A 22,833-nucleotide genomic window follows, 5' to 3' on the forward strand; every position below is an offset into this window, starting at 1 on the left:
TTCATGATCACTAGAGGCAGGCTCAGACATATATGTGGTAGGGGTGTTTTATATCTACCCCATATATGTAACTTTTTATTTTGTCTTTGGAGAGAAGATGACCTCTTTAGGTTTGTTCCTATTGTGTTTGAGAAGAGTAAGTAAGACAATTATGTGGAAAATATTTTAAAAACTAAATACAGGTTGGTCCTCTGTTGTAGAAGTGAACCGAATAAAGCCAGTGCTTTTATTTTACAGGTGCAAAACCCAAGACCTGGAGGGTCCCAAGAGAACAGGTCAAACTGGTGGCCAAGTCGGGGGCCAGGGCCCGTCTACTGTGCATCCTGTGGTGACCTTTGTAGTTTGCACGTGATCTCTCCTGGCCAGTATCATAAGCTACATTGTGGGTTGTGCATGTGTTGTCTACATATCGACTACGAAGAAAATAAATAACATGTCTGAAAAAACATATCATGTGGAGAAGGTAGGATGAAGTCCTTTCAGCCATTAATGCCAGGAGCCCCAAGGAAGCAAACGTAGTCTGGTCAGCTGAAGGTTTTATAAGAAGGCTCACATTTCAAATGCCTTCCTCCAGTAGGAAACAGCCATTAATGATAAGGACTGAGAAAATGTCTCTTTATTGTAGGAAAGCAAAATATATAGATAATCACACATACCTCTCAGTCTTGGAAAATCATGCCTTATTTAGAAAAGGGCTTGAAAATATCTCAGACGCCCAAGTGTTCAGCCTCTCACCCCTGGGGTTGCACAGGGAGGGTGCTGCTGTCCTTTTCCACTGCTTCATGGTCTCCGAGGAATGGACCCATGGCATTAGTCAGCAGTTTCTGAATTTTGACCCACAATAGGAAAGATACCTTAAGACAGGAAAAATAGATGGAGGCAATTACAAACAGCTACTTGATTGATGGTTGACATTGTCAGGGCTCCAGTGTATGGCAGATTGCAATGGTGTTGAACTCCCCTTGCTACCAGTGGATGTTGCTATTGGCAACCGTGCAGTGAAGCCAATAAAAAGGCAAGAGAATGAGACGAAAGCTCAACCTTAGTGGAAGCCGTAGGGTTTGTGCTATAAATTATGTTCCCCTTAGCAATGTGTAGCATCAACGTTCAGGGCGGCTCGGGTGCTCATAGCTGCCTGCAGTCTCCATCGGACCCTGGGTCTAGTTTTATCATAAAGCACATGCTTTAAAATTTTGCTCTAGATAGACTGGCATCCGTCTGTCTGGGCTATTTATTTATTTATTTATTGTTGGGGAGGATAACAGATGTGGGTTCATCTCTGCCTCACATGGGCTGATTTTCAATTCCCGTTTGTGATATAAACATGGTGTGCCATAATAGCTGGAAACACCTGCAGTGCTTCTGAGCTGCAGACACAGGACCCAGGTCTGTCCCCAACTCCACTCCCTCTTTGTTCCTCACCTGAAGGAGGGGAGACAGCCGGGCAGAAGCTATTTTCCTTTAGAGCAGAGCGATTCAGAAAACTGGCTTAATAAAATCCATAAATCTGAGCAGCCTCCTCTTACCTGCTCTGTGAAGGCACTTTTTCCTACACTCGTTTTTTTCCTCTAGATTCTCCAGTCTTCACTGCAGAGACAGCTGTAAATGGTGGCCAGGAACATGAATTTTTAGGTTCCCACTTCCTCCTCTCTTTTGTCAAACCCCTCCCTGCTCAAATAACTCTCTTTTCTACGCAATTGATGACAGGATTCTGTATCCTCCTTTTTGGGGTTAGAAGCACCATTTTTCCTTGTTTGGACTAATGTTTACCTGGCCTTTGGCAGTTCTCTTACCATCTGCCTCAGTCTCTGTCTTTTCTTTTTTGGGTGTCTTTTGCTTCTCATCTTCATCTTCCTCTCCCCCCCACCCCCTTTGCCTGGTTAATAATTTTCTTTGACTTTGTTTCTTGCTGCATGAAATCTTATGTCTTCCCTACAGATAGATACCTGTTCTTCCCTCTCTTTGGTTTTGGAACCTTCCTTTGCCCATTCTTTTTTTTTTTTTTTTTTTCCATTTTTTAAAAACCTTTATTCACTTTTGAGAGACAGAGAGAGGGGCACAGAGAGAGGGGAGACACAGAATCCGAAGCGGGCTCCAGGCTCTGAGCTGTCAGCACAGAGCCCAACGCGAGGCTCGAACCCACAAACCGTGAGATTGTGTCCTGAGCCAAAGTCGGATGCTCAACCGACTGAGCCACCCAGGCGCCCCTTTCATTTACCCATTCTTAGAACATTTTTGGAATGTCTACTATGTGCCAGGGAAACAATACTCCTTGTGTAACTTGGCCCTTATTTCCTTAATATTTGAGTAGTCAAGTTAATAACTGATACTAACTAGTAACCATAAGAACAAAAATGATTTGTGAACTTTAGATTTTTCAGAGCTGGAATGGACTTCACCGTTCATCTAGTCCAGGGATGTCCAACTCCTCGGAGCTCCTTTATGGACCACCATGTCTGTAACCAAAGAGGAGAATTTGCAGGTTCTGGGTCTCCCAACCTGGCTTCAGAGAATTTCAGCTCTTAGATGTTTTATATCTCGGAGATTCCTTGTAAGATTTATTTGAACAAAGAGTTCTAAGGTTAAACATGTTTGCAAATCACTTCCTAATGTAATCTCATTCAGCAAATGAGGAAACAGGCTGGGACAAATTAGGTGTTTTGTCCAAAGTCACCCAATAACTGGTGCCAAAGCCAGAGTCGTAGGTCTAGCTTCTAGTCCAGCATTCTTTGGACAAGTCAAACCATGTCCTCAATCTCTCAGGTCAAATGGGGAGCAAAGCAGTTTTCTAGTCATTGCATCGATTTAATATAGTTTATTATTATAAATCTAGCCTCCTAGAGCATATTTGTCCCCTGGCCAGACTGTTATTTCTTTCTTATACTTAAGGAAAAATAAAAAAATTGGCAACCACCACATTTGGCTTTAGGTTGGTATCAGTAGGAACTTTCAATGGTGTATAAAAACTCATCCCTAAGAGAACTCAAGGCAGTCTGTGATTATTCTCCGCGGCTCTGCTGTGGCCTGTAAAATGTCTTCGCGGTTGGAAATAGTTCCTAAGTGTTCATGGGTCACTTGTGGTGAATCCAGCTGTGGACTTCCTTTCATCCCTCCTTTAATTAAAGCCTATTAATCCATTCCTTCTGGGAGAAGACTTGGTCTACAACAAAGGGTGAATTTTAAAAAAGTGGAAAAGGGGGCCGCAATCCCAATGCAGTGTTATGAATCTTGTATAAATACCAGTCACACAAACAAAAGCATTTGTTATCTTCCTACTATGGGCCTTTTTAGGGGAAAACCAGGACTGACCAGTTATGTGTAAGGATGCTATGGTTTATTTTTTAGGTAGGCAATTCTAAAGGCTCTAATCCATCATTAAGAAGCTTTAGGACAAAAATAAAATACCTCTACAGGATACAAACTGGGCTTCTTGGAACAGTGTGGCACAAAAGGGCACTCAGGAGAGGATGCAAAGGCAGGCATTGCTTGGCTTGTAACAAATAGAAGAGCTGGATACAAAGTGAAGCAGCGCTAATGGCGCGTTCCCTGCTCTGGGCTCCGTCGGCCACTGGGCTCAGCATGAGCAGGGCCGGCTGTCCTCTGGTGCAGGTTCCTCTGCCCAGCACCTGTCCCACGTGTGCTCTCGTGTGCTCATCAGGGGAAGCTGAGCGCCCCAGGCCGGGCTCCCTCCCCACCTCCTCTGTCCTTCCCGTCGCACTCTCCTCCGCGGACCACACTTAAAGGTGGAAGCCCAGGCGTGCTTCCCGGTGCAAACCAAGAGACTCTGCCAGAGCTTAAAGGAACAAAAGGATGACGTGGGCTGGCCCGAAGCTGGCCCTTCAGGATGCAGTCATTTTGCAGCGGCAGCTAAGCTGGAGGGTTAGTTTCTGTCTTCCCCAGCGGCCACGAGGCTGGCAGACGAGGGCGAGGCGGCCGGCACCAGCAGCCTTTTCTGGTGCAGCTCTTCCCACTTACTTCTGTTCGCTGCCACCGAGTCCAGCATGGGCTTCAGTTTCACGTTGACCTTCACCAACGCCTGAAATAAAACAAAAAAAAGGTGGAGGAGAGAGGAACCCGAGTCACTGACATGGTTTTCTAGCTTTCCCTTGTGAGGAGAACGGACACTGGCTGCAAGAAATGAAATGTGATGATTATTTTGGTAAACCCGAGCTATTGGCAAGAAGTAAACATGCATGTAACACCATCATGCTGCATTAATAGAGCCTGTGCAGAAAATGAAAAAAATAAGACAGGGTGGCTGTGTATTACTCCCAGGGTGCTAGCCCATTAGATTATGATCCTGTTCTAAATCTATATCCAGACAAGACAGGACACAAAATACTCGGCTCACACATGCCTACTTATGTATATTGTTGCCTGCTCTGGACACTCCAGATCTCAACAGACCATGAACTTAAAGCTTTACTAAGATACACCTACCATTGGCTCCACCACGGAGGAGGGGAGGGTTCTGGGTGGACTCATCTGAATAAGAAAGGCCAGATAACATCCCAAGAGAAGGTGCTCATTTTTCAAGCTAAGGATCTGGGAGCTGTGCTAAATGAACAGACTGGCATGTGAACATGTATGAAGATGGACGCGAGACAGAAAAAGGAGTGGGGAAGAGAGGGGCTGGGCTGCAGTGAGGGGATGGAAGGGGACACACAGGCAGAGGCCAGAGGCCAGGGATCCAGGGGCTTATTTGCAGGAGACTCTCCTAAATGTTTTCTTTTTTAATTTTGTTGTCTTTGAAAAAGAGTCCCCTACTCCCTAATAGTATAATTTTCCAACCGCTATCGTGGAACAGAGCAATGAATAAAGCAAGGGTCATGGAGTTGTGCCGGTATTAGCCCATGGAAAGGGAATGCTCCCACTTTGTGCCTTGGGTCTGTGTTCTGTGGCCACAGATCATACCCTTGGTCCTTGTAGACACTTGCAGGTGTGGCGCATTCATCCCAAGGGGAACAAATCCACTGCAGTGTCAGCACACCTCCTGAACAACCTTCTCCAAGCAGGGCCTGTGGTTAGGGGGTGGTTGATAGCAAAGCCTCCCAACAAAGAACAGCCCTTCATGTTGAGGGCAGCACTAGAGGTGACCAGGGACGCTACTGAGCTGTGAGCCCTCCAACCTGGCCGAAGTGGTGACCCTTCACACTGATGTCTCTTAGAGCATATTCCTCAAGAGTGACACTTATCTCACCAACCAACATTTAATTTCAAATCAGATGTATTAGTGAAATATGAAAATATTTCATATATGAAAATAAAATTCAGGTAGTGATCAAAATCCTCTTTATTGAGAAAAATGCAGGTGACTGTTTTCTATTCATTGCACAGTGTTTTTATTTGGATGATAGTGTAGGGTAGCAACGAATGCCATGGTTTTATTTAGTATAGTTTGGCACTGGCTCCTCGTCACTCTGATCGAGCCTTTTAATTAAACTGACTACTATAATTCCTATGGAAATTAGTGTTTATATTATTTTCCTGCTACAAAAGCTTTTCTCTAGAACTTATTTTTTTTTTAATCCCAGGAGCACAAATTGGAATTTTTTTCTGCCTGAAATGTAATTAAAAACTCATTTGATTACTATATTTCTGGCTCTGTTTTACTTATTAAATTCCTGTAATCAGTTTTCTTTTATGAAGCTTCTGGGAAATGATCTCAAAAGCAACACATTTTTCTCTTCCTTGGCAGGTTCCCGAGCATTTACTAAATTACATTCATAGCACCTGCCCATGATTCGAATTACTCCACCAATTTATTCCTTAAACCATTTAAGTTTATTTGGCTTAGCCCCAAACAGACATTTCTTTCCTTTATCTAGCTCTTTGTTCTCCCTCTTGCTTCCTTTGTGGTGAATCAAAACAAAACAAAACAAAAAACTCCAAACTTTTGGGGAGGTACATATTTCTCAGAATTCTTCCTTCCCTTTATTTCATATTCTCTTTAATTAAACACAGAATTGCTATACTAGAATATCGTTTTCCTCTGGCAGGTGCTGGGTCTAGGCAAAAGTAGCAAAAATCCCATCCTGTGCCATCAGTAAGATAATTGCTCCCACTATTTAGAAAGATATGCATATTCCTACGAACTTCTCATCAGCAAGTGACACCTGATGAGTTCTGTGCAAATGCTAACATCTGTCTCCTTTGACTTCCTCATCACTTAGCGAAAGAGAAAGGGGACACTTATCACCTGTCTGCTCAGTCTCCATATACATGCAGAGCGACTAGAAAGGTTATGTACGTTAGTTATGTAGATGTACATGGTGCCATCAGCTGCGGATGCTGAATCTCTCCTGTGGCATCCCTGCAGTGTGACCATTGCAGTGTTTAAACATGCCCACAGGCAGTGAACTAACTACCTCCCAGGTTGTTCTGATTTTGGAATGTTGTTTTTATATTGAAGTGAAATCTATATCCCTGTAACTTCTACCTAATGGTCCTTGAAGCCAGAATGTACTTGAGCAGGGTAGGACTGATGACTCATGTGCTGCTCCAAGTGTAGGTCAGCGTTGAGACTGACCTAAAAACCCAACTTGGGATGTGCTGCTTATTATCCTTGGGGCAACTATATGGCTATCACGGGGGCTCCCAAACTCACGTCCACTCTGCCTGGCCCACCACAGACACCTTGGGTACTTACTTGCCTGCTCTGGGACAGCCCTGGGCATCTAGTCACCTAAGTGGCTGAGGGACCCCACTTTCTTCATGATTCCATTCACACTCATGTAGGGTGCCCAGCATGTAGGGTTTATTCCACACTTTATTTATGTTTTGAGCAAGTGACATGTTCACATAGTCCAATGGATACAAAGGGTACAAAAGGTACAGTGTAAAATATCCCTTCATCCCCTGCCCCCAGACATTTAGTTTCTTTCCCTAGAGACAACCAAACTTAGTGTATCCTTCAAGAACCATTTTATGTGGAAGCCATATATGAAAGGCCCACAGCTAGTATCATCCTCAATGGGGAAAAATGGAGAATTTTCCCCTAAGGTCAGGAACACGACAGGGATGTCCACTCTCACCACAGTTGTCTACATAGTGTTGGAAGTCTTAGCCTCAGCAATCAGACAAGCAAATGAAATGAAAGGCATCCAAATTGGCAAAGAAGTAGTCAAACTTTCACTCCTCGCAGATGACATGATACTCTACATGGAAAACCCAACAGACTCCACCAAAAAACCGCTCGAGCTGATAAACGAATTCAGCAAAGTCACAGGATATAAAATCAATATACAGGCATTGGGTGTATTTCTATACACTGATAATGAGTCAGCAGAAAAAGAAAGCAAGGGATCGATCCTATTTATAATTGCACCCAAACCCATAAAATACCTAGGAATAAACCTAACCAAAGACATAAAAGATCTGTATGCTGAAAACTATAGAGCGCTTATGAAAGTGAAGAAGCCATAAAGAAATGGGAAAACATTCCATGCTCATGGATTGGAAGAACAAATATTGTTAAAATGTTGATACTACCCAAAGCAATCTACACATTCAATGCAAACACTATCAAAGTAACACCAGCATTCTTCTCAGAGCTAGAATAAACAATCCTAAAATTTGTATGAAACCACAAAAGCCCCCGGGTAACCAAAGTAATGTTGAAAAAGAAAACCAATGGGGCATCTGGGTAGCTCAGTTGGTTAAGCGTCCGACTTTGGCTTAGGTCATGATCTCGCGCACTCCATGAGTTTGAGCCCCATGTTGGGTTCTGTGCTGACAGCTCAGAGCCTGGAGACTGCTTCAGATTCTGTGTCTCCCTCTCTCTCAGCCCCTCCCCCACTCACGCTCTGTCTCTCTCTCTCAAAAATAAACATTAAAAAAGAAAAAGAAAACCAAAGCTGGAGGCATCACAATCCCAGACTTTAGCCTGTACTACAAAGCTGTAATCATCAAGACAGTATGGTATTGGCACAAAAACAGGCACATAGATCAATGGAATAGAATAGAGAGCCCAGAAATGGACCCATAAATATATGGCCGACTTATCTTCGACAAAGCAGGAAAGAGTATCCAATGGAAAAAAAGACAGTCACTTTAGCAAATGGTGCTGGGAGAACTGGACAGCAACATGCAGAAGAATGAAACTGGACCACTTTCTTACACCATACACAAAAAGAAATTAAAGATGGAGGAAAGATGTAAATGTGAGACAGGAAACCATCAAAATCCTACAGGAGAAAACAGGCAGCAACTTTTGACCTCAGCTGCAGCAACTTCTTACTTGACATGTCTCCGGAGGCAAGGGAAACAAAAGCAAAACTGAACTATTGGGACCTCATCAAGATAAAAAGCTTCTGCACAGGAAAGGAAACAATCAACAAAACTAAAAGGCAACCGACAGAATGGAAGAAGATATTTGCAAATGGCATATCAGATAAAGGGTTAGTATCCAAAATCTATAAAGAACTTATCAAACTCAACACCCAAAAAAACAAATAATCCAGTGAAGAAATGGGCAGAAGACATGGCATTTTTTAAAGAAAATATCCAGATGGCAAACAGACACATGAAAAGATGCTCAACATCACTCATCATCAGGGAAATACAAATCAAAACCACAATGAGATACCACCTCACACCTGTCAGAATGGCTAACATTAACAACTCAGGCCACAACAGATGTTGGCGAGGATGTGGAGAAAGGGGAACCTTTTTGCAGTGTTGGTGGGAATGCAAGCTGGTGCAGCCACTCTGGAAAACTGTATGGAGGTTCCTCAAAAAATTAAAAATAGAACTATCCTATGACCCAGCAATTACATTACTAGGAATTTATCCAAAGGATATAACAATGCTGATTTGAATGCTGACTTGAAGGGGCATACGCACCCCAATGTTTGTAGCAGCACTATCAACAATAGCCAAATTGTGGAAAGAGCCCAAATATCCATCAACTGATGAATGGATTAAGAAGATGTGGTACACACACACACACACACACACACACAGGAATACTACTCTGTGATGAAAAAGAATGAAATCTTGCCATTTGTAATAATGTGGATGGTACTGGAGGGTATTATGCTATGGGAAATAAGTCAGGCAGAGAAAGACAATACTCATGTCAAATTTGAGAAACTCAACAGATGAACATAGGGGAAGGGAAGGAAGGATAAGTTACAAACAGAGAGGGAGGCAAAACATAAGAGATTCTTAAATACAGAGAACAAACTGAGAGTTGCTGGAGGAGAGGTGGGTGGTGGGATGGGTTAAATGGGTGATGGGCATTAAGGAGGACACTTTTCGGGATGAGCACTGGGTGTCATATATAAGAGATGAATCACTGGGTTCTACCGAAGCTAAGACTACACTGTATGTTAACTAACTTGAACAAAAGAAAAAAAAAGGAAAAGAAACGTTTTATGTGGTTGCCTGAGTGGGTCAGTTGCATCCAACTCTTGATTTCGGCTCAGGTCAAGATCTTGCACTCTCTGAGTTTGAGCCCCATGTTGGGCTCTGTGCCAACAGTGTGGAGCCTGCTTGGGATTCTCTCTCTCTTTTCTCTCTCTGCCCCTTCCCAATGTGTACACAGGCACTCTCTCTCTCTCTCTCTCAAAATAAATAAACATTAAAAGCGAAACATTTTATGTATATGTAAGCACATATAAAAAATACATACATATGCATATGTATATATGTATACATATGATACTTTATACATATGTATAATGTGCATGTGTGTATGTGTATAATTAAGTTGATTTTCCTATCATTTCAGATGTTTCTTTCAGAGACAGAGTGAAATCAAAACTTTGTGGAACATTATTATGATGCTTGAGTGAGCACAAGGGTACTGTGTAGAAATTAGTACCTGGAGTATAGAGAAGAGAGGGACCAAATTCTAATTTTCTATTGTTATGACACTAAGTGTTTCTTCTGCAGAACTTAATCTGCTGTGAATCCCATTTCTTGTAGTCTTCCTCTGAAAAACTGTAGTTTTCATTTCTAGAAGTTTGAGTTGGGCATTTTTTATATCTTCCATGACTGTGATTATCATGCTTGGTCTTTCCTCTACCCTTTGAACATATGAAACATAATAAGTATCTTAATGTCCTTCTCTATCAATTCTATGATCTGTATCATTTCTGAGTCTGTATGGATTGGTTTTTCTCATTATTACAGGCCAAGTTTTCTTGCTTCTTTGCATGCCTGGTAATCTCGATCGGATATTAGGCATGGTGAATTTTATGTTGTTGAGTGATGGATTTTTATTTGCTTATCTATTTATTTATGTTTGCATTTCTTTAAACATTTTTCAGTTTTGTTCTGGAATGCAGTTAGGTTACTTGGAAATTATTTGGTCCTCTGAGGTTTGCTTTTAAGCTTTGCTAGGTAGGTCCAGAGCAGCCTTTAGTCGGATTAATTTGGGTCCACTACTGAGACAATAACCTTCTGAGAACCGGACCCAGTACCTCATATATTTCAATGTTTTTCTTTAATATTCTGCCTGGGGGAGCATGGACGATTTCCCAGCCTGTGGGAGCTCTGAGGATTATTCCACTTGCTCCCTTTTGCTGTTCTTTCCTCAGCCTCAGCAGTTTCCCCGCATGCATGTAGTGAACAGCGCTGAAGACTCATAGGGGTGCTCTGCAGATCTCTGGAACTCTCTCTCGTGTGACTATCTCTTCTCTTGTCCTCTTCCCTGGGAACTCCAGCCCCTGGGGCTCCACGGGCCCCTGGCTCTGCCTCCTCAACTCCGTGAGCCCACTGGGCCCTGGCTGGGATTCTCTCCCTGTGCTGTCGCCTGGAAGCTGTCTCCAGTAGTAAGGAGTAAGCTAAGATCATCATAGGGCTCACTCCATTCGTTCCCCTCTCTCAGGAATCTCCATATTGTGCTGCATGCTGCCTGTTTCCACTGTCTGTAGAACTTAATCTGCTCCATGGTTTCCCCCCTGTCACTCTATCATGGCCAGCGGTGGAAGTCCCTTATCACTGGTTTTAAATAGCTGTTTTGAGTACTCTCCCATGACCTCCCATGGAGAGTGGAAATAAGGGCTTTTATCTTTGTAACTCTAGTTCCTACCACAGTGACTCCAGGGAACAAGAGTCTTCCCTCTCTGCCCACAGAGCAGTGGCAGGAAGAAGGGGTGAGTCTAGGAGAGCGGCCAGTGGCTGAGAGCAGGGTCAGGACATTCTGACCTGCTACAGAATCCTGCTGTAAAAACAAACCCAGAATGACCCTCTTGGGAAATGAATATAGTATTTTCTCTTATTACCATTATTCCTGGGACCATGTTTTTATCAGCTTGCCAAGCTGCTGGGAGTCAGATGCTGGCCCTGTTTTCCCTCAGCCATCAGGATCCACGTCTGCTATCATCTGTCCCAGTGTGTGCTTATTCTTGACCACAATCCCTTCTTAGAACCCAACTGCTGGATAGATGGGGCACATGGGGGACAAGGGAATAAACAAAGAGAAAGCCACATTCTTAGAACAGGTCACTACTCCTATACTCTGTTGCTGGAAGGGGGCGGGGAGCATAAAGGAACACCAGCAAATTAAAACCACATTTGTCTTTGAATTTGAAAATGTCCATCTACGTCATTAGTACCTTTTCAAAACTTTGAGGGAGTTACCTGAGCTGACTCTTCATTTATTTTTTTGAAAAGCCAAAGAGAGATGTTTTCACGTCCTGTGGTCGAATTGTATATATTCAGAGTGTTGGCACTAAGAGTTAGTATTTTCTGCCTTCCCCCATCTCCACCTTACCCAAGAGAAATATTCAGAAACTAAGGAATACAATACATGGTAGAAAACAATGAATTTAAAGGATTTCTTTAATATCAATTTTTCATAAAATATAAAATTAGACTTGGAGCCCATCTTGACTATCTGAGGTGATATCCCTGTCATGAAGATATGATCACTTTACTACCATGATTATTTACTTTCTGAGTGAAAATGTCCAAAAGCCCATTTGGGGTTGGTGTTTTGAGATGGAAAACCACTGGTGATATGACCAGTTGGTGTCATCTCTGCTCAGACCTTCTCAACAGGAAGGGCAAGAGAGCACGCAAGTGGTGGCAGGCCCTGAGATTCCCTTGAATTCATGTGCCTGGATGGTCACACGTGCAAAGAGCGTCTCAGGAGGAACAAAGGAGGCTTCTCCTTAAGGTATGTGACTTCGGAAAGAAGTGGCCAATTGTGGGAGCAAATCCACACTCTTCAATTGTTCAGCTGCTACCTTTCTGGGCCCCAAAAGGTTAAGATTATTCATGATTTAACCTGACACATTCCTGAATTTTACATGCCAGGCTGCACTGCAGCAGTTGGCTAAGAATCGTGTTTGGCTTTGCCAGCCTCCTACTCTTCTATCATGTTGCAAGGGCCAGAGGCAGTGAACTCTTTGTCCAGAACTGAACTCATCGCCTTCCTCCAAACCTTCCTTTGCTGTTCGGTTTACTGTGTCAGAGAGCTGAGCATCGTCACCTCCACCTAACTGCTCAAGATGGAAATCTATGGGTCATCCATGACATCTCCCTCTTCCCCCCACATCCAAATGGTCACCGAGTCCTGTCAACCCTGTGGCCAAAGTGTCGTTGTGCGTCAGTCTCTTGCCATGTCTACAACCCTGGTTTAGATCACCATCATCTTCTCAACGGCTCTAACCTGGCTGCCTGCCCTCCCCTTCCTCCTGTCCAATTAACTGCCCACATTGTAGCCACAGATCCCAGCTCATCACTCTCTACCCTGAGCCTTTCAGTGGCTTCCATTTGGTTTGACTGTGCTGGAAGGACCCTACCCGAAAAGAGAATTATGGTATTAGAAGAGAATAAAATCTAGGAACAAAACAGAAGAGAGAGAGAAAAAAAAAAACAAACCTCATAAAACCCAAGGAAAAGCTTGGGTTATGCTACGAAAGCAGAGTTTTGAAATGCCAAAATAAGCCCATCGAGTTTTCTAGAAAACCTGCAGTTCACATCTTTCTATGCATTTTAACGTTTTCCTGAGTAGGAAATCATAAGCCGAACTCCGCATGGTATGTTTGGCAGGGGAGTCGCCGAAGTGTTAGTTACTACATGTGAGAGCAGATGGAGCTGGCTGTGGGGTCCAGATGGGAGGCAGCAAACAGATTCCTCCTAAACCCCACTCCTTCCCTCCCCAGTTCAATGGCCTCTGAAACTCAAGGTTGTGTAAAAATTAATTTGCATTAAATTGCTTAAGATAATGTATTAACTGCCAAAGGAGGCTTCCAGCAGTTTTTAAAACTTGCTTTGAAAAACAAATAATCAAACAATGATGGTGAACACAGAAGCAAGCCAGGACTACTTTGAATAAATGTTTTTAAACCTTCACATTAAAGATACCAGCTTTAGGGGCGCCTGGGTGGCTCAGTCGGGTAATCGACCGACTTCGGCTCAGGTCATGATCTCACGGTTTGTGAGTTCGAGCCCCGCATCGGGCTCTGTGCTGACAGCTCAGAGCCTGGAGCCTGTTTCAGATTCTGTGCCTCCCTCTCTCTCTGGCTCCCCCCACCCTCTCATGCTCTGTCTCTCTCTTTCTCTCAAAAATAAATAAACATTAAAAAAAAAATGATACCAGCTTTAAAATAAATCTTTAGTGTGTAATTTGCTAAAGTCGGAAAGTTAATAATAACCATGTACATATGTTATACACATACCTATGCCAGGCACTGTGTGCTACTGGGTTCTTCTCAGGCTAGAATGCAATGGTCTTCAAAGGGCTCTAGCCTTATGACTTTTGCCCCCAGAAATAACCTGAGATTGAAACCCCCTATCAGACTTTGAACTGGTAGTTGGCATAAGGAAGTCTCAGCTTCCTCAGCACACAAAGTTGCTGCTGACACTCACTGGGCAGTAGTCTTTACCCAAATTAATGAGGGCCAGAGATCAGCTAGCAGTCATCTCCATTCTCTTTGAACGCCCAGAGTCTGCCAAAGAGACTCTTTAAAAGGTTGGACATTCTTAGCCTGCCATGTTATGGGGACTCAGAAAATGCTAACAGTAGATGCCAACTCTCTCTGGTGGCAAAGTCAGCAGGCCTATGGAATTTCAGCTTCCAAGGAAGGAATACTCAAAGGAATTGGGAGGCGGTATCCAGACAGCCTGCATTTTCCCTGTGGACCAGGTAAGCTCTGACAGAAAGGACAAACAGCAACTAGCTGTTACTCCCTCCTTAATGGAAGTTCAATATTACTCCATGTTTGTCATGTTGGGTGAGATGTTTTTTCCATTTGGAAAACCTTTTTCTATATATGTGATACCTACTCTGTAGATCTGTTATTATTCAGCAGTAACAGATTGGCTGTGTCCAAATTTTGCAAATGCCAAAAAATATTGTCAGATCTTTCTGAAAAATTTTTAGTGATATTTGAGATCTTAAAACCTAAATAATGTGAGGCGGTTACCCGAATAGCAGTAAAGATGATAGACCCACAGAGGTAATGCTTAGTACGAGGGCATGTGAGCTCATTAGAATCCAATGTAAGAATGATTCAGATCTGTAATCAGAATCCTAAGGGCACAGTCTGGCCAAGTGATAACACTGATGTTTGTAGCATTGACGTCTAATATCCTGAAAGCTACTTACAGTACTAGTAATAACTTAGAAAGAGATCCTTTTCTTTCCAAGGTGTGAGGCAGGTACCTGTAAAAATGACAATGCAAAAATGCATGATGCAATTTTCTCTCTCTCTTTTCTTCCCTTTTCTGTCGTTTCCTTCCTGACCTCTCAGGTTACTTGTTTTGCTTATTTTACTTACATGCTCAAGGGATTCCTTTGTGGAAAATGATATTTACAAATGACATTAACATTCTGAATTAATGAGGCAGGAATTTTAGTCTCCTTGGACTAACAGCATTGTTATTTCCATTATATAGGGCAAGAGTCTTAAACATCTACAGGGCCAGGCCAGGACCGTTAATGAGAGAAATGGGCTTCACGAGACAGTTTGGAGAGTGAGGCCAATGGCAAATGGGATGTTTTACAGTTTTTTAAAAAATTTTTTTATGTTTGTTTATTTTTGAGAGAGAGAGAGAGAAAGACAGACAGAGTGCAAGTGGGGGAGGGGCAGAGAGAGAGGGAGACACAGAACCAGAAGCAGGCTCCAGGCCCTGAGCTGTCAGCACAGAGCCCAACGCAGGGCTCGAACCCACGAACCACAAGATCATGACCTGAGCCGAAGTCGGACGCTTAACCGACTGAGCCACCCAGGCACCCCAACATTTTATAGTTTTAAAAACAGTGTTTAACTGAATGAAACATGTCTGCGGGCTGAATCTATTCTGTGTGCTGTCCATCTGCCTGCTGGGACAGACAGTAAGACCATCTTGCCAAAATGAACAAACCCCTGGGTACTGAATGTGTCCCATGCTCCAGGCTCCACATGAGGACTTCCCTATACGTGGGCTGATTAAATGTCACAACAGCACTGTGAAATTGGTGTTGTGGATCCTGTTTTGACAGATGAGGAACCTTTGACTGGGGAAATTAAATTAAAGGAGCCAAAGTGTACATGGTGAAAATACAGCAGAGCTGGGATGTCAGTGGTGGCCTGCCCGAGGACAAAGTCCACGGCATCTTCCCACGAGGGACCTCACTGGGACGCTGGTATTGACAAGTGTCTCTTTCACCTAACTGCAGTGTCAGGAGAGTGGAGTGACTCTTGTTCTGGTGTTCAGGACACTGTCTCAGGACCAATCCACAGGAGGGAGACAGCTTCACTGGGGAATGAAGAAACACCACCTCCCAAACATTAAGTGTAGACAGTGAATCTTTTATCTGTGACTCATCTACTCTGCCCTGCCCTGGGAAAATAAAACAAGGGTTTTAAGTAGTAAATAACAGGCAGGCTCAAAGACAGCTTGCGTAAATGGGAGCAAGGAGAACCCGTCTCTTCTGTTATAATGAGCCCCTCTAGGATACTGTCCTAGGTTATCCTGTTGGTTGAGTTTTCAGAGCACATTGGTAGCTAATCAATCATGTTCACTGTGTAGGCAACATCTGACTTGGAAGGAACAGCTGCTGACCCAGAAGCCACAGCCTTTGATGAATGGGGCTTCATATAAGAGGTGGTTGGAACGTGTAACTAAAACACAGCCACATGGTAACAATCCACCTCTCCAGGCACCAGAATGTTTTCTGGTAAAACCATGCCACCTGAGATTTTACAGAAATATATAAAGTCTATTAATTTTTTTTTTTTGCCAAGTTCAATGTGTAAGAAAGATCATTTAAACATTTTTAGTTTCTTGAGCTACAAGCATTTGTTTACTACACATTTTGTGTAGGCTTCTCATGTACCTTGAGTCCTAGAGTTCTCCAAACATAATGGATGGGGTGCCTGCATGGGAGAGGGTTGTACAAATACAGAATTGCAATTCCATGCCCTTGGTGTGAATGGTGTTCTGAGAAAGGTACTATGGGGCCTTCAAGAATGGATTCTAGAATACTCTAGTAATATTTGCTCTTCTATTTTTTAGCTTATATTTAGGAGTCTTAAAAGATTCAAAACACTAATTATCAGTACTGATGAACTGCTTAGTGAGCATCATGCAGATGAATATGGAACATTTCTTGTGAGGCTTTAAAGGTGGTTCTCATGCCCAGTACCACATAAACTCAGGTTTGAGACAGGGAGGAGCTCTCAAAGCCTGTGCACCCCAGTGTCCTAGATCTACAGAGGACCGGATCCACAGCATCCATGAGAAATGCAAGATCTTTGGAACAAAAATCCTCTATTACTTTGGTGGTCTCTCTCCATACAGTAAGAGAATCTTCTTTTTCTTAATTTTATAAGATAATAAAGAAAGTGAGATTTTTGGAGAGAAAGAATAGGAAGACAAGAAAAGGAGTATTTTACACACACCACTGAGTGTAGGAGGAGGATGGTGTTTCACTAGCTGGCCTTCTCCTTGTCCAAAGAAAGAGGCCAATCTGTCCACTTAAAGGCCTGGTTGAGGGTATGTTATTGTGGCTCTTCTTTAATTACATTGCTAAGTTTCCAAAAAGATAACATATGGAAAAAGTCTGTATGTGTGGGGATGGCAGGACCAAAACCCTGAATATTTTTTATTACATTATTAAGGCACAGTTTAAGGATGGGAACATTAGAATTTTATAAATGGAAACTTTCTAATGAGCAACAATTTTTTATCTTTTCAGTGTTAGTGAGTTTTACAGTAATCTACCTTTCAAACATTGAGCATTTAAAATTAAATAAGTATCCCAGGGGCACCTGGGTGGCTCAGTTGATTAATGCGTCCGATTCGGCTCAGGTCATGATCTCATAGCTCATGAGTTCGAGCCCCGCATCGGGCTCTGTGCTGACAGCTCAGAGCCTAGAGCCTGCTTCAGATTCTGTGTCTCCCTCTCTCTCTGCCCTTCCCCTGCTTGTTCTCTGTCTCTCTCTCAAAATAAATAAACATTAAAAATAGATTAAAAATAAATAAAATTAAATAAGCATCCCAAATAAAAAGACAAATTAAATTTGTTTTTGAACTAAATTCTGAAGCTTCTATGGAAAGATAAATAAAAATGCTTAGAAAATACTGAAAGATTAATGCTGAAGGTGACACTCGGCTTATCATTAAAACATTTAATTAAAGTAGTATGACTAGGTGACAGATTGATAGAATAGAATGGAAAGACTAAGAATAGAATTAAATTCAAAGGAATTTAGTATATGATAGAGGTGACCTTTTATTATTATTTTTATTGATGTTTTTATTTATCTTTGAGACAAAGAGAAAGCACGAGCTGGGGAGGGGCAGAGAGAGAGGGAGACAGGAACTGAAGCAGGCTCCAGGCTGACAGCAGAGAACCCGATGTGGGACTCGAACTCACAGGCAGTGAGATCATGACCTAAGCCAAAGTCAGAGGCTTAGCTGACTGAGCCACCCAGGTACCCGTAGGTGACCTTTTAAATCCTAAGGAAAAATACTAGTCAAAGCTGATGGGAAAACTGGGGAGCTATCTGAAAACCTAAAGTTGGATCCTGACCTCAAACTTTACATCCAACAAAATAAAATACAACCAGATGAATCAGAGATACAAATATATATATATAGACACACACACACAAATATATATATATATATACACACACACACACACACACACACACACATAAAACATACATAAAATACTAAAAGACGGCCTGAGAAAAGTTTTTAAATTTTCTCATTTTACAATGAGAAAATAATGCTACATAAGACATAAAATCGAGAAGCCATAAAAGAAAAGATTCATGAATTTGGCTGCACAAAATCAATGTATTTCTTTATCGCATAAATAAAGCGAAAAGGCAAATGACAACCTGGGGAAAATATTTGCCACTGTGGCTACAGATAAAGGTATATTTCTCTAATACATAGTGAACCCTTACAAATGAAAAAGAAATGACCATCAGCTTACAAGAAAACAGAAAAATATGAAGAGATTACAGAAAAAAATACAAATGGCTCCTAAGTAAGTAAGTCTATACTAAAGATATGATGAGACTCATTTATGCGACGGAAAATGCAAATAAAAACTACAATGAGATAGGATTTACAGTATCAAATTGGCAAAATTCCAGAAGTTTGAAAACACAGTGTATTGGTAAGGGTGTGGAGAGAGAGGCATCTCACATATTGGTGGTGGGAATATAAATTGGTTTGTTCACACTCTCCAGAGGGAAAGTTGGCAGCATCTATCAAAATTTCAAATGCCTGTATACCAAATGGCCAGTAATTCTACTTCTGAGTACGTATCCTACAAATAAAGTGTGAAGATGTTGCATTCACAAGGATATTTATTGCACAATGAACTATTAGAAACTATTAGGAATGACATCAGTGTCCTTAAATAATTAAGTAATTATTGGCCAAATATTTTATCCTCCATCTTTAAAACCTGATACTCTGTGACCATCAAAAAGATGGAGGCAGTTGCTGTATGGGCACCGAAAAGGAAAATCTCAAAAATATATTAAGTGTGAAAAACGAGATACGGAGCAAGACATACTTACGCTCACATATATGTACACATGCATATATACACATGTACACACACGTATATACATATATATGAGCAGACTGTGTGTGCATACATACTGTATTAGAAAGCATGGTGTATGAGCATTACGTATAAAAACAGTGTAAAGCCCACTGTACTTATGCTTTCCTACAGATTGTCTTTAGATGCATATACGGGAAAGTTGGTTAAAGGTGGTGGCCCTGAGGGAGGTGACTGGGAGACAGAAGTGTGAGGAAGGATCACTTTTCTCTAATACGTCTGTGCCTTTTGAATTCTGTTCACTGGATGTGTATAAACTCTTTGGCAGTAAAATATTTTATTCAAAAATTTTATCATGAACCAATAAAGGAAGCAGCAACCTTTGATCATGTGTTAGAATTATTAAATAACAGGTCATCCACCTGATGGTTAATGGTGAAAGAAGGCCTATAAGTACAAAGATAAAGAAGAGAAATGCTTACATGAAGATCAAAATAATTCAGTGTTTCACCACCACACTTCAGAAATTATTTCAGTACCTTAATTATACGTCACCCTAGTGTCATGTGTCTATTATTCGACAGTGTGATAACCCCTCCCCCACCCCACTCACCAGTCCACATCACAGATAAGGGCCGACTACCTCATTGATCCCAAACATTTCCTCTGAGAAGCGATCAATGTCCCCTGCCAGGCCATTAAATAGATTTTGAAAAACTCTTCAATCCGTATCAGTCTCATATCCTTATTTAGTTGCTCAAATTTGCCCTCAGCTGGGAATTGTCCAGGCAACTGTGATTCTGTTGTGTTCGCCACTCATTTGAAGGGCCCCATCCATCATCATTTCTAGGCCCTTTCTGATGCAATGTAGCTTGTTCTTTGTCTTTCTTAAAAACTGAATGGCTGTTAAATTATCCATTTATCTTCCTTCAGATTTTCTGTTCAGTTTCTCAGGCCCTCTCAGGGCTGTCTTTTCTACCTTGTTTGCTGACTTTTCATTCCATTTCCCCCGTTCTCCCAGGCATCTTGCTTCACCATGCTGTCCTTCCAAACAAACTCCCTGGTTTGATCTGCTTTCTGCTTGTTTGCAATCTGCATCACTACTCAGGTGGACTTCCTTTTCAACTTTTGTCCCTTCAGGATAGCTTTGAGAACTTTGAGATAACATGTTTCAAGTTTTCCCCGTAGATGGCAGGGTGTATTGGACAAACCATAACCGAAGGGAAAAGTCTAAACCAGCTTTGCCACTGTTAAGTTGGGTCACAAGGGACCTTTCAGGGTTTCACCTTCCCGACCTGCAGATGATCTGCAAGCTCACTTCTAGTCAAGTGTCTTCAGATCACAACAGCATCTCCTTTCTGTGTAGGTAAGGTGGACCCAACTAAGGACGTGAGGTTTGTGTAATGTTAAGGCTCGCACACACACTCCTCAGGGGCAGCAAGCGGGAACCCAGATTTGGAAGCAGAAAGAATCTAAGCTCTGTCACTTAATATATGTGTCTTTTCTCCAGCCTCAGCTTTCACATCTGAAAAGAGGACAATAGTAGTATCTAGCTTGATATCGCTAAGAGGATTAAATCAGGTGGTGCTGGGAAAGTCTGGTGCCTGGCACACAGTAAGTGCTCAAGAATGTTGTTAGTGAGCTAGGCAGTTTGGCTGTTATCATCCAAATTTACAACACAGGCCACTGAAGCTTAGAGGTGATATTAATGGCAGTAACAATGTATGGAGTGCTTTAACGTTTGATGTTTACTTTTCCCAAAGCATTTCCACATGCCTCAGCTCCTTTGGTTCGGACTCTTGGAAAGGGTGATGTTAACTATCACCAATTCCCTTTGCTCCAAGAAGAGAGTTACTTTGCAAAGCCAAAGACGTTTAAAAAGTAGAGAGTGGAGTTACTCTCGGTCAAACCTACAAACCTGTGGAGATCACCATAAAAAGAAGTCTGAGGATAGCAAGCTTTAGGTTTTATGAGTGTAGAGGGCAGATTTGAAAGAGGATGGTTATAAAAACACTCAGCATCTCCTGCCTCCTCTTAGGTCTCATTTCTGTTTCCCTCCGTCTCTTACTTCTCTGTAGGTCTCTGTGGATCTTTCTCCTTTCCTGTTTAGTTTTTGGCTGGTCAGGGTATCTGTAGCACTAAGATTACAGACGACGTATTAAGTCAAGGACGTGGAGAATTACTCTTCCTTTTCCATTATTTTATGGTTCTATAGTTTATCCCTCCCTTTGCTTGTAGGAGGCAGCGGCTCATACGCTGAAACTCCCCCTAATTCACTGGGGCGATTGCGAACAGCAAGTATAACCTCCCTAGTTTCTCAGGCGTGAAATAAAGACAGAAATGCTAACGCCCGCCACAGGGCAACTCCGGAATGGCGGGTTATTTCAGGGCACGCCGAAAGCACCAGATGCGGAGGGAACGCAAGATCTTCCTAGCGGAACCCACTCTTTCCCATGTCCCCGTACCCTGGATGTGTTGCTCAGGCCGTCCCGTGGGGGCTCCAAGCAGCTGAGTAACAGCTTGCACCAGAGCGGAGGTGGGTGGCACTGAACATGCGCTGGGCACGACTGCTGAGTAACAGAGACAATGAACGCAAGTAAGTCTAATGTGCCAATAAAGGAAAATGCAAAGGGTCCTCCGGAGCTGCGGTATCTACCTCCTGGGAGTAAAGAGGGGTTTACCGGGAGCCTGTCATCCGAGCAGCTTCCTAAAGTAACAGTAGGGTTTTCTGGGAGAGAAGACGGAAAGGTACAAGTGGCAGTGATAGCTGTGCGAGCAAAGGCACAGGGTGCGAGCGTGCATGCATGTGCGCGCGCGCATGTGTAACGTCAGTGGAGAAGCACTTTGGGAAATGGCCGGTGGCCAGTTACATCCAGAGCACAGGGTAGGGAGGAAGGAGTGAGAGGTGAGCACAGGGAGGTCAAAGGTACCAGCTTAGAGTTTTTCCTCCAGTGATGGGGAGGGAGGGTCTGAAGGACCCACAGCCAAAGCTGCTTTAGGAAGGTAACTCCAGTGTTTATTTGGAACATCGGACCGAGGGGGTGAAGCGGGAGAGCGGCTGCTGAGCCTGACAAGGTCTGAGTGGTGGCAGCTGGCAGTGGGGACAGTTAGGAGAACCCTTCTTAGTAGAGGGTCCAGGGGAGGGAGAAAAATCATGATGTGGCAACTGGAAAATAATAACCCGCATTTGGTTTCGTTTTAGAACATATTTCTTGTCTTATTGAGATATTAGGGTTTTTTGAAGTTGGCTTTTTTTTTTTTTTGTATTTACTGTTTATTCTGAATTCCTTTTTGCCTTCGTGTTTCTTGATTTGCTTCCATTCCATCACAGTGGAGGCTTTCCTGAAACGTACTTGTGGCCCTTACCTGTTTGCATACTTCAGAGCAAGGCACTGGGCACGGCATTGTGCCCAGTGGGGAGGAGAGGCGGGAGAGGCTGTCGCTGACCGCTGGGCTTCATTTGAAGGGCATCGTATGGGGGGAGTTGACTCTTTCACTGAGAGCATCCCAGGTGCAAGTACATGAGGATCTTTTCTCTGAGGCCACCGTTTCCCTAAAAAGGAATCCTACTTTGCTGCTTCTGGGCATGTCTGGCCCCTGGTGTCCTGGGTACAGGGGATGGGGTCCAGCCAGTCATTCCATAGGCTTTTAATTTGAGCCACGAATTCTCCCAATGAGGGCTCTGTGGGAAGAGCTCTCTGGCCTCCTGACTTGACAGGAGGGTTGCATGGGTGGTTTACCTGGCTGTGAAGGTAGTGAGAGGTCCCTGAGACTCCATTTGCCAACTTCTAACCTTTCTGCTTATTTCTAGGCTCATGCCTCAACCTCACTGCTGTGGATCAGATTGTATCCCCCTAAAAGAC

At 42.9% G+C, this 22,833-nt stretch overlaps 1 protein-coding gene across 8 annotated transcripts in view; it reads right to left on the reverse strand.

The window, feature by feature from the left end:
- Positions 1 to 3,015: 3,015 nt before the first annotated feature.
- The window catches only part of PDE11A (phosphodiesterase 11A), a 411,261-nt gene continuing 391,443 nt past the window's right edge, over positions 3,016 to 22,833 (reverse strand). For 6 of the 8 annotated variants that reach the window (XM_042994778.1, XM_042994776.1, XM_042994777.1 and 3 more), the window contains one exon: positions 3,023 to 4,036. In XM_042994778.1, the coding sequence (XP_042850712.1) occupies positions 3,881 to 4,036 (156 nt within the window). In that variant the 3' untranslated portion in view covers positions 3,023 to 3,880. Of the gene's footprint in view, positions 4,037 to 22,833 lie in introns of all 8 variants that reach the window. The other 2 variants (XM_007083909.3, XM_042994780.1) reach the window with 2 other exon arrangements.

Source organism: Panthera tigris, chromosome C1 (assembly GCF_018350195.1).
Source record: "Panthera tigris isolate Pti1 chromosome C1, P.tigris_Pti1_mat1.1, whole genome shotgun sequence".
NCBI classification, from domain to species: Eukaryota; Metazoa; Chordata; class Mammalia; order Carnivora; family Felidae; genus Panthera; species Panthera tigris.